This window comes from Prunus mume, linkage group LG8 (genome assembly GCF_029339155.1).
Source record: "Prunus mume cultivar Tortuosa linkage group LG8, ASM2933915v1, whole genome shotgun sequence".
Lineage (NCBI taxonomy): Eukaryota > Viridiplantae > Streptophyta > Magnoliopsida > Rosales > Rosaceae > Prunus > Prunus mume.
Window position 1 is genome coordinate 7,737,219 of NC_142705.1, and position 11,900 is coordinate 7,749,118.

General features: G+C 36.0%; 2 protein-coding genes and 1 long non-coding RNA gene across 3 annotated transcripts; 1 reads left to right on the forward strand and 2 right to left on the reverse strand.

Moving 5' to 3' along the window:
- Nucleotides 1-869: 869 nt before the first annotated feature.
- On the reverse strand, nucleotides 870-2,265 carry LOC148914620 (uncharacterized). The gene is made up of 2 exons (XM_089043262.1): nucleotides 2,229-2,265; nucleotides 870-1,889 (listed from the first exon to the last, which is right to left on the reverse strand). Exons 1-2 carry the CDS (start codon nucleotides 2,263-2,265, stop codon nucleotides 985-987), a joined length of 942 nt encoding a protein of 313 aa, XP_088899388.1. The 3' UTR covers nucleotides 870-984.
- A 2,214-nt stretch (nucleotides 2,266-4,479) lies between these two features.
- Nucleotides 4,480-7,352, reverse strand: LOC148914621 (uncharacterized). Its single transcript, XR_016122571.1, has 2 exons — nucleotides 7,247-7,352; nucleotides 4,480-7,087 (listed from the first exon to the last, which is right to left on the reverse strand). It is a non-coding gene; the product is annotated as an uncharacterized LOC148914621 (long non-coding RNA).
- A 211-nt stretch (nucleotides 7,353-7,563) lies between these two features.
- On the forward strand, nucleotides 7,564-9,736 carry LOC148914622 (UPF0481 protein At3g47200-like). Its single transcript, XM_089042441.1, has 2 exons — nucleotides 7,564-7,739; nucleotides 7,935-9,736. The coding sequence occupies exon 2, from the start codon at nucleotides 8,022-8,024 to the stop codon at nucleotides 9,489-9,491; it is 1,470 nt and encodes a 489-aa protein (XP_088898567.1). The 5' UTR covers nucleotides 7,564-7,739; nucleotides 7,935-8,021; the 3' UTR covers nucleotides 9,492-9,736.
- The last annotated feature ends 2,164 nt before the right edge of the window (nucleotides 9,737-11,900 follow it).

Below are 11,900 nucleotides of genomic sequence, written 5' to 3' on the forward strand. Positions count from 1 at the left end.
AATTTTCAATTAAGTAGTTCATGTATATAAGAGTCACAAAAATTCAGAACCCTACAAAGGGTAAAAAATAAATTTTGAGCTTCAACCTTCTTTGAAATTACAAGGAACCATTTTCTTTATTTACATGTGTTGATGGTTTAGTTTGATTTGCTAATCCCGGTAGGCTGACTCAGCAGACCTCTTGTTTTGCTGCTCTCAGTCTAGTTTATTTCTTTTATGCCCTTATCCTTGGCTTCCACATCAGTTAATTTTTCTTATTTGTCATTGGGGAAACTGCTGCATAAATTAAGTTAATTTCAGTTGTACAAGGGCCAAAGCCACTGTGATAATTAAGTCAATGGTTAACAACAGTTTTTACCAATAGCAATTAGTAAGTTTACAAAAGATAGTATAAGTTTAGAAAGTGAAAGCTTCAAGTAGTAACATAAGATTGTATTGGACTTTATTTAGCATGAAAAATTATCTTTAAAATAGATTGTATTGGAATAGCATTATATATGGAACAACCCTACATTTAGAAGCACTTATAAAATCATCAAATGAAATCTGCAGGTAATTGTTCTGCATGGTGTGGACTGTGGACATAAATTTCTTCAATAGCTAGCCTATCCAATTTCGACCTTAGACTGCCACTCATGGTCAGGGGCGGAGCTATTCATAGGCCTGAGATGGCCTGGGCCCCCCCAACATCTTCTCACCTCTTTGACTGTATAAAGAGTGTAGTATAGATTGCACAAAAAAATCCCATAGTTTTAAGCTTGTGGCCCCTCAAATATCAAACTCTACCTCCGCCACTGCTCATGGTGACTAAGCTATGAGCGTTGATTGCAGACAAAAAGATAGAGGACATCATGTGCCTTTGGAAATTAGGAAACACACATAATAGACATTTATTCATAAATCAGAGACAGACTTTGATACGAAAATAACAAAAGGGAGGGAGGCCTTTTGCATCTCGTCTCATAACAAACAAGAAGAGTACCTTTAAAACAAAAAACAAAAAAACAAAAAGAGTAATGCTGTATTGCATACGAATAAAACGCACAAGCTTGCCCCCTGCCCTCCTCCTTCAGTGGCTGCTGCTCCTGATCCTCTTAGATTTGGAGTTTTCACCTTCATGAATTCAAGAGCAACCTCCTCCTGCTGATCCTCCTCGTCTGTCACCTGAGGTGAGAAAGGTTGAGGTATAGTAATAATCAGATCATTAATTATGATATCTTGAATACGTTTCACAACATCCTCCTGGGTACTGAATTGAAGTTGTTTAAACGACTCTGTAAATCTCCTGAGCAGGAAATCCTCCTCAGTCTCATTGACGAGTTTCTCAATGATACGATCACCTTCTCCAACTTTACTAATAATTAAATGAATGAGGCATTTTGGATCACTGGCCCATCGTGCTTTGAACCAAATAATTGACAACCTCAAGTAAAATTCACCATAGCGGGACTGCTTGATTTCTTCTATCTCGTCTTTACCTGACTTCTGCATGTGTAGACTTTTTAGATCCGAGTCCTTAGCTTCATCCCTTATGAACCTATCCAAAATGAGGTTAGATGTGCTACAAAGCTTTATAAATCTTCTGAGCCTAAAATCCTCCTCGCATTCCTCAGAGAGTCTCTCGAGTATGACATCTTTGACTTCTTCTCTTCTATGCCTCATGTGCCCATCAAGATTTTCAATCGTTCCTTGTTGCTCATTGGAATCCAGTTGCCTGAACAAAAGAATCGCCTCACACAAGCGTCTTTCAAAGAAGAATTTGCGTCTAAACTCCTGGAATAAAACAACTTGTGTATAGACCGGAGCTTTATTAAGCAGCTCAGCGAATTTTTCCCTCAACTTGTGATGATCGAAACGGATGAGTGTAATTTTGGTACTCTTAGTTAACACTCAATATCATGCTGCAATCAACCTAATTAACTATTTATAAGACAAACAATAAGGAATTTTATGCAATATACCCTACAATACTTGGTTAAAATTTTGAGGTTAATCTAGTAATAGCTGGTTTCTCTAAGTAAAAAATATTTATTTTAACAAAATAAAAATAAAAATTAACAAGTGCAACCCAGAGCTTTCTTGATAATTCAGCCTTCAATTTGATACTGAAAAAATGATTCAGGCAGCCCTCAATTGATTCGTGTATTGTATTGTGTGTAGACTAGGACTAATTGTAATCCATTTATAGAAGAGTCGAAGGATTGGTTGGAGGCCCACAATTTCAGTACCTTCGTTTTCACTTTCCCTGAAACTGCAAGGAACCATCCCTTGACCATTGCACCAGCCAGTACAAGTGCCCAATTACTACTCACCTACAAATGCCCCGTGTTCCTCGAGGTCAATAATTCTAGTACCTCATGATATTTTCAGAAACCGAATTAATGAAAAAAATATAATTCTACCCTAACGTTTTTTATGGGCTAAATTGTCTCGAGGGAGCAAAATTTTAGAAAAATCGACAAATTATATATTATTATTGGAATGACTCTCTTTACAGTCTATGTTCTTTGTACTCTTTATTCTTATTTAATAAAATTCTATAAAAAATAATTCAATGTGGAGATTTCAATAGTCGATATAGTTCAGGGAGTATTCGGCACTTACACTATGGAAAAAATTAACTTAAGTATGAGTTCAATGGAGATATGAGATCTCAAAACTCACATATCAACATGCTGACCATATTTTGGTTCTTTCACAAGTAAAATAAGTTACATTTTGGATTAAAATATATATTATCATTTAATACGCTTTATTATGTAAGAAAACGTAGTTTTTAGTGAAGATTAATTATGGTATTAGTTATTATTGTCTTCCAATATATTCCGCCCACAGGTTTTAATAAAGAAAATTATATTGTATCTTCATATGTGTGTCAGTTGGAGATTGCTCCGATGGTTGAGGTGCTGAAAATAAGTTAGGCTAATATTTTGAAAAGTTTGGGAGATTTGTTGTTAAGTAATACTTGTATGTTTTTTAAACTAGTTTTCTAGTGAATTTAGCTAAGTTTCCACTAAAATAACTTTTATAGATTAAATATGTGTTGAGTAGTATGTACATAATTTTATAAAGAATTCTTAAAATAGCTTTCTAATTGAGTCTGAAACCGTCTATAAATGCCACAAGTATATAAGTTTTGTCAGATGTCTAATTATAGCTTGTAAGAGGAGTGAAAAATACTTTTATGTATTGAGTAGATCAAGAATTCGATGGAAGAGTTGGGATAAAACGTCAGCATCTTACAAATAGTAAAAAGAAAATTTGATCACCTTCAGTCAGTCTTCTCTGCAACTGCGAGGAACCATCCTTTTTTCTTTCTTTCTCTTTCATGGAAATTCGGTAGACTCGTTTTCATCTAGTTTAAAATTGGGTTTTAAAATCAAGCGATGCCCGATCCTATCATCCTAGCTAGTACGGCAAAGAAAGTTGATGATTTGAGGCAGAAACTTAGGATGTGGGGACTGGTTGGACATTCGATTTACTGCAGGAGCTCAATCAAAATGTAAATTGTTGTTATCTCCTTGGTTCCATCAAGGGTTCAAGTATATATATATATATGGTGGCAGCATCAAACTATTTACATATTTTAGAAAGTGAAAGCTTCAAGTAGTAACATAAGATTGTATTGGACTTTATTTAGCATGAAAAATTATCTTTAAAATAGATTGTATTGGAATAGCATTATATATGGAACAAGAGTATGTCTACACCTACATTTAGAAGCACTTATAAAATTATCAAATGAAATCTGCAGGTAATTGTCCTGCATGGTGTGGACTGTGGACTAAGTTTCTTCAATAGCTAGCCTATCCAATTTCAACCTTAGACTGCCACTCATGGTGACTAAGCTATGAGCTTTGATTGCAGACAAAAAGATAGAGGTCATCATGTCCCTTTGGAAATTAGGAAACACATTTATTCATAAATCAGAGACTATTACACGAGAATAACAAAAGGGAGGGAGGCCTTTTGCATCTCGTCTCATAACAAACAAGAAGAGAACCTTTCGGGAAAAAAACAAAAAACAAAAAAACAAGAAGAGTAATGCTATATTACATACGAATAAAACGCACAAGCTGGCGAGACAGGGCAGACTCATAAAGAAGAGTAGTGCTGCTCCATCTCCATGTATGAATTGACCACATCTTCTGAATTGTGTTATTTGAAGGCCGCTTCTTTGCTTAGTGCATGGCTGCAAATCATCTACTGTTGGCTTGTCCCCTGGCCTCCTCCTTGAGTGGCTGCTGCTCCTCCTGATACTCTTAGATTTGGAGTTTTCACCTTCATGAATTCAGGAGCAAACAGAGGCTCCTCTGTCACCAAACAGAGTTTCGCTGGACACTCCTCTGTGTTAACCATGTGTTTCAGTTAAGAAATTGTTAAGTCATCATGTGCAGCTCACGTGCTCTCTGTTAAGTCTGTTAGTGAGAGTTAGCTGTATTTGTTAAGTCTGTTAGCGTGATGTTAGGAGATAAGTACTGTACTAAAGCTGAGCTTTTATAATTCCTATTAATCAAGATCTGAAATACAGAATATACAGCTATTTTCCTTCTTGCTTCCTCTCTACCTTCTTCTATGGAAATCCCTAAATCTCATCCTCTTCTTCTTGTTAAGATGCCAAGAGGCTGTTTCATAAAAACTTCTTCTTCAAGATCGCCATGTAGAAAAGCGTTCTTGACATCAAGTTGTCGTAGTTTCCACTGGTTCATAGCAGCTATGCTTAATACTAACCTCACTGTTGTGTGTCTAACAACAGGACTGAAGGTTTCCCCAAAGTCAAAATACCAGGCTCTTGATTGAACCCCTGAGCAACAAGTCTAGCCTTATATTTACCCACTGTACCATCTGGATTTCTCTTTATTTTATAAACCCACTTACTGCCAATAATATTTTTATCACCTGGATTAGGAACTAAAAGCCATGTGCCTTGCATATGAAGAGCATCAATCTCCTCTTTTATAAGATACACAGCATGAGCAGTGGAATGAAACCAAAATTGACTCTGTCACCCAAAGAAGAGTTGAAGGATTGGAGGCACACAATTTCAGTACCTTCCTTCTCACTCTTCTTTGAAACTGCAAGGAACCGTCCTTTGACTTTGTTAGTCTCCCTCTCCGTTCCACTCTATGGGTGTAGTAGACGCGTTTTTCACTGCAGCGGAAAGATGTACATTTTTCCTCTAGGAATCTTGAGTGTGCTTGTTACAATTCTAAAGTGTATTTGGGGGTTGTCTTTGGTTGTGAGAGACATTGACAACACATAGTCTAGGCTAGGCTAGGCTTCATTGTATCCACATGACTTATTTGCTTAACCTCTTTGCACACAAGTTGTGTGGGCAAATAAAGTATGAAAGATAGTGTATTCATACACTCCTTGAAGCATCTTTCATCCTCTCATTATCATTCCGTTTAAAACTTAGCGTTCTTTTGTCATAAAAAAGGTAAAAAGTAAAATGGAGTTTCTTTGAGAAAAATTCCGTTTAAAACTTATGAGCAAAAGTTAATACTTCTTAAACATATGGAAAAATTAACTTACATATGAGTTCAATGGAGATATGAGATATCAGAACTCACATATCAACATGCCGACCATATTTTGGTGCTTTCACAAGTAAAATAAATTATCATTTAATAGGCTTTATTATGTAAGAAAACGTAGTTTTTAGTGAAGATTAATTATGCGATATTAGTTACTATTGTCTTCCAAGATATTCCGCCCAGAGGTTTTAATAAAGAAAATTATATTTTATCTTCATATGTGTGTCAGTTGGAGATTGCTCCTATGGTTGAGGAGGTGCTGAAAATAAGTTAGGCTAATATTTTGAAAAGTTTGGGAGATTTGTTGTTAAGTAATACTTGTATGTTTTTTAAACTAGTTTTATAGTGAATTTAGCTAAATTTCCATTAAAATAACTTTTAAAGATTAAATATGTGCAGAGTAATATGTATATAATTTTATAAAGAGTTCCTAAAATAGCTTTCTAATTGAGTATGAAACTGTCTGTAAATGCCACAAGTACATAAATTTTGTCAGATATCTAATTTATAGCTTGTAAGGCCATTTTCAACCATGTTGGGGCTAAACTCAAATTTCCACCCTTCAAAATACAACCATGCTTGTATTTTCAGGACTCAATTTTTTTTTTCCTCCAACCTTGCAGAGCCTGCAACTTTATTAAATTGTTTAAGAATGATTAACCCTTAATTTTTTTTTTCTTGTTAATTTTTCTTGACATTATTTTTGTTTCAACATTCGTGATTTAATTTTCTAAACATTTTAACCTAAAAAAATAAAAATTCCAAAACATAATACAATTTCACTTAAAAATAAAAACAAGTACAACACCGTATAAGAATGAGTAAAGTATAAAATAGAATGAAAAAAATATAACAAAGGGAGAAAGGAAAACAACGGGAAAAAAAAAAGATTTTTGGTTGACACAAATTATAGCTGTTGGAATATTAATAAAATAAAATATAAATAAAAAAAAGAGCACAACATAAATTTGAAAAAGTAGCCGTTGGGATTCAATCAAATGGCCAGCTTGTTGCAAAACTCACGGGGGCCAGCACTTTTTGTTGTTCACATGGGCTTCCAAGGCTAAAAACAAAGAAGAAAAAGCAGATTTTGGGCCCATAAACATTATCAGTCCAGGCAATAGTTTGGGTGGAATTCTAGTCCAAATTTGAGATTTCTCAAATTTCAACCTCCCAAAATACATGGGTTTGAGATGTTTTTGGGACTCAAAACTTACAATTTGGGTTTCTATACCTTGGGTTGGAGATGGCCTAAGAGCAGTGAAAAATACTTTTATGTATTGAGTAGATCAAGAATTCGTATATACTATTTATAGAAGAGTTGGGATAAAACTTCAGCATCTTACAAAATATTAAAAAGAAAATTTGATCACCTTCAGTCAGTCTTCTCTGAAACTGCGAGGAACCATCCATTGTTAGTCTTAGTCTTAAGTCTCCATCCAGCTTTTTTCTTTCTTTCTCTTTCATGGAAATTAAGTAGACTCGTTTCAGCCTTTTTCTTTCTTTCTCTTTCATGAAAATTCAGTAGACTCGTTTTCATCTACTTTATACTGAACATAAATTTTGTTAGATATCTAATTTATAGCTTGTGAGAGCAGTGAAAAATACTTTTATGTATTGAGTAGATCAAGAATTCGTATATACTATTTATAGAAGAATTGGGATAAAACTTCAGCATCTTACAAATAGTAAAAAGAAAATTTGATCACCTTCAGTCAGTCTTCTCTGAAACTGCGAGGAACCATACGTTGTCTCCCTCCAGCTTTGTTCTTTCTTTCTCTTTCATGGAAATTCAGTAGACTCGTTTTCTTCTAGTTTATACTGAAAATGAAGTGACAGTCCCTCTCAGAAAAGAAAAATAATAAAATGACAGAAGTCACAGAATTATTGGAGGCACGGGCTAGGGCTGTGGCCCACCAAAATATTGAATACCGTTGGATTCTTTGCACGTGTCGATGATCCAATACACTTGGCCACGGCGATCTGTCATTAGATGGCCTGGTTGCCTCTCTCTCTCTTTCGTCTTTCTCTCCTTTCACTTTTCTTTTTATTTCTGCTCTCTTGTCTTGTTGTTCCTCTTTCTCTCCCCATGTTTATTCTCTCTCTTTCTTTCCTTTTGTCTTCAATATTTGTTTCTCCGATCCTTGAAAAATGAAAAAAAAACCTAGCCGCATGAGAGAGCTGAGAAAGAGAGAGAAGGAGGTATGGAATTAGGATGTTATTGTTTATATATTAGTGATGATATATGTTTTATTTTTGGTTCTCACTGTATTAATTAGCATACCAAATTTATTTTTTTGGTTCACATTGTTTATATAGATCTCCCGTACCAAAAATATATATATTAGCACACCCCTAGAAAATTTTCTCATTCCGGCATTGCTGCTAATTACTCAGGTCTCGTCTTCTTGAGAGTTAAATCTTTATTAGTGGTAAACACATCTTTTGTCATTCAACTTCATCAATTCAAGGCAGAGTATACTAATGAACTCACAATCAAGCTCGCCAATAGCTAATGGAGGAAGAGATCATGCTGTCATCCCAATTGTAGCGACAGACAATATCCAGACGACACCATTGGACCAAAGAATCCTGGAAACAAGATGGCTTCTGCATCCATCAGCAGGAAACGAGTCTTGTTGCATTTTCAAGGTACGTCAATGCCTTGTGGAAATAAACAAGACCTACCAGCCCCATGTTGTCTCCTGTGGTCCATATCACCATGGTGATCAACATTTGGAGATGATACAGCAACACAAATGGAAATATCTTCGCGATCTACTTGCTCGAACACCTTCAAACGGCCCAACACTTGATCACTATCAGCAGGTGGTAGCAGCAATGGAAAAAGAAATAAGAGAGTGCTATTCGGAGACCATCAGCTTAAGCAGTGATGATCTAGTTGAGATGATGGTGTTGGATGGTCTCTTTACTATTGAACTCTTTTGCAAAGTTGGAAAATTGTCACCAAGTGATCCAGACGATCCCATCTTTAACTTGGCATGGGTATTCGCTAATATCTTACAAGATCTTTTTCGTTTCGAGAATCAAATTCCTCTATTCCTTCTTCAAAAACTATTTGGTGAATCAAAACCTTCAAGGAAAGATAGTGATTCATCCTTAGCCAAACTTGCTTTAGACTTCTTTCGTTATGCATTAGAAACCCCTGAGCAAGTGTTAAATCAGGACTTCACTACTGCTGAAGGAAAACATTTACTGGATTTACTCCGCTGGAGTTTTATCCCTAAACCCTACGATCATTCACCTCAGGAAGAGCCTCGAAATGTTCGTCCATTAGTTCAATTCATTAAGTATGTCAAAAAGCCTCTAGAAGGAACAAGGAAGGCAATGCAAAAGTTTGTAGCAGGAAGGATGGGAAATACTTTTCCGTCCATTGAACTTATCCAGTCAGCCAAAAAGCTTCGTCAAGCTGGAATTAAGTTCAAGACAAGGGAGGCAGTGAGCTTCTTAGACATAACATTTTGCAAAGGAGTGCTGGAAATTCCACACGTAGTAATCGACAATCTACGGACTGATTTATTGATGAATTTTGTAGCATTTGAACAATGTTACTCTCATTGCTCAAAGCATGTAACAAGTTACGCTGCATTCATGAGTTGTCTGATCCGCACGCCTGAAGATGTATCATTTCTCTGTGACAAGAAAATTGTCGAGAATTATCTTGGAACTGATGAGGAGGTTGTTCATTTCTTCAAAAACCTTGGCAAAGGTGTGACGTTTGATATCGATGAGAGTTATTTACGGAAGTTGTTCAAAGAGGTGAATGAGTACCACAGAAATATGTGTCATGTGCGACGGGAAGGTTTAAGATCCAAGTATTTTGGTACTCCATGGTCTATCTTGTCTGCTGTAGCTGCTGTTATACTCCTACTACTCACTGCAATTCAGGCCTTCTTTGCTATTTATGGATATGTCCGTCCGCCGAAACCTTAGCAATAATGTGATGTTAGGATCACCAAAATGTATTAGAAGCACTAATTGGAGCTAATGATGATCATGGATGTATTTCATTTACTTGTTTTTTTAGGTCCTTAGAAAGCGGGAGTTTCTTTGTAATAAGATTCAATAGGTGAAAAGAACCCTTTTTCTCTCTTGGAGTTATGCGATTTCGAAGGTCCATATGCAGTGTGCAATCAATTCTTGTGTGTTTCGAACAATGGGAAAGAACCCTTTTTCTCTCTTGGAGTTGGGACAGTAAATGAAGATTTTCCCGGGCGTAGATACTAGACTGGAGCTTTCTTGATTGGATACTTTGTCTTTGTCTACATTGTTACTCTTAGTGTAATATATATCATATTAATCCTTGGTTGCAACACATGCCCACAGTATAGCCATTCATTTTTTATATCCTAAGCCTAATGTTTTAGCCTTTATTGGGTCAAAAGTCTCAAAGATTGAAGGGTTGGTAGACCAAAAGCAAAAACTGAAAATACTCACTCACAAAGTGCCGCCTTTCAAGGAAAATGGTTGCATCTCCAATTTTCAGCATGCTGTTCTCTTCCATATTTCTCTTGCACAAGTTGATTTCATTTCATTCTACTGCTGCAACTCACATTTTAACTCCATCCAAACATATCTTGCAAAATGAAACTTTAACCTCTCTACCAACCAAAATTTTGAATTGGGCTTCTTTAGTCCTGGTAATTCAGGCAAACAATACATTGGAATATGGTATAAGAATAACTACATACATAGAACAATCGAATTGTATAGGTGGCCAACAGAGAGAGGCCACTTGCCAATACAAACCCCTTTTTGAGTCTAAGAACGGGCATTGATGGAAATTTGAGGCTTGTGGATGGAAAACAGAACACTGTCTGGTCAACCAGTGTCACCACCTCATTGAATAATTTGGAAGCAGTGCTTTTAGACACCAGAAACTTCATTTTGAGAGATCATATATCTGGAGGAATCTTTTGGGAAAGCTTTGATTATCCTTGTGATACTTTCTTACCTGAAATGATGATAGGATTGAACACCAAAACTGGAGAGAGACGCTTCTTGGATTCGTGGAAATCTGCAAATGATCCATCATCCGGAACATTTGTAATTGGAGTTACTGCTGAGTTGCCACCACAAGTTTTTCTTTAGAATGGGTCAAATCCATACTGGAGAAGTGGCCAATGAAATGGATTGAAGTTCATAGGGGTACCAGAAATAGGTGCATTGTACTCTAAATGGATTTAATCTCATGCAAGATAATCAACTGGGGACGAATATCTTACTTTCAAAGTGTACGTACAGCTACGATTCTAATATATACCGCAATGCAGTTGCTATAGATAAAGGATTATACTTAAAAGCAACAAATGTTCGCTTTCATGTCAATGTCAAGAACACTAGCTAGTTTCCTTTCCTGCCTTGTGCACCAAACTTTTACTTGCTTGTTACACAGAGATATAGAGGACAGCATAGTTATTCTTCAATGAACCTTCCTTGAGCACCAAAAAAGCTGAAAGGACACGCATCATTTTAAATAGTCCGCTTAAATTACAAATGAGGTAGGTGGTAATTACTGTGAGCGCAGCCAAAATATGGGGCATCTAATATTTAAGTATTGTTAGCCAAACCTTAACTCAAGCGTACACCACAATTATTGGCATTGCTAAAACATACTAAACAATTCGACAACCAATATGTAACGTCAAAAGTACACAAGGAAGGACATATCAATATTTCTCTGAATCCATTAATTCTTTCTTGCAAAATTAACATATTTATTTTCTCCCAGCTGAAATACGATAACTGAGTTATTGATACTGCACCCATAACGCATCAATTTAGCATCCTGTATATGCAAACTTGCATATAACTGCATAAACCAGATACAAGAGTATATCACGTATTCTGGTAGCCTAAACCAACCAGCCTTAAGTCAAGCATACAAAAAACTTAGTAGCATAGTTAACAACATCTCAACTATACCCACTAGGAATAGTCACTTGCAAATAGTGAGTATATCATTTTACCCCTTAGGGGGTGTTAGTGGAAATAACTCTTTAATAAATAACAGAAGAAACAGAATATAGTGTGCAGCATAACACTTCTTTGCTTTTCCAAAAGGAAACGGGTACTGCATTACATTTCAGATCACCTAAGCATAATACAAGACTCTTGGTTTAAGATTTTAAAGATTTTGAGACTACCTTACAATCATCACTACGAGATACAAGCCCTGTGCTCTCTGTGCATGAAAAATCAAACACTCCAAGCACGTTTTTCATGTTCCATGACACTCTGTCGGAGAGTTTAATTATGAGCAACAAAAATTGAAGGTTGAGGGAATAAGTGCACAGATTCAAATCACACACAAAAAATCAGAATGTGTAAGGAACATCGCAT

What these genes read in the sequence shown, in the direction of transcription:
- LOC148914620 (XM_089043262.1), bottom strand. Translation starts at nt 2,265, where the DNA reads ATGGTTCCTTGCAGTTTCAGGGAAAGTGAAAACGAAG. An exon ending in CAGGGAAAGTGAAAACGAAG is followed by an intron (nt 1,890 to 2,228) that starts GTACTGAAATTG and finishes CATGATATTGAG; the next exon opens with TGTTAACTAAGAGTACCAAA.
- LOC148914622 (XM_089042441.1), top strand. Translation starts at nt 8,022, where the DNA reads ATGAACTCACAATCAAGCTCGCCAATAGCTAATGGAGGAAGAGATCAT.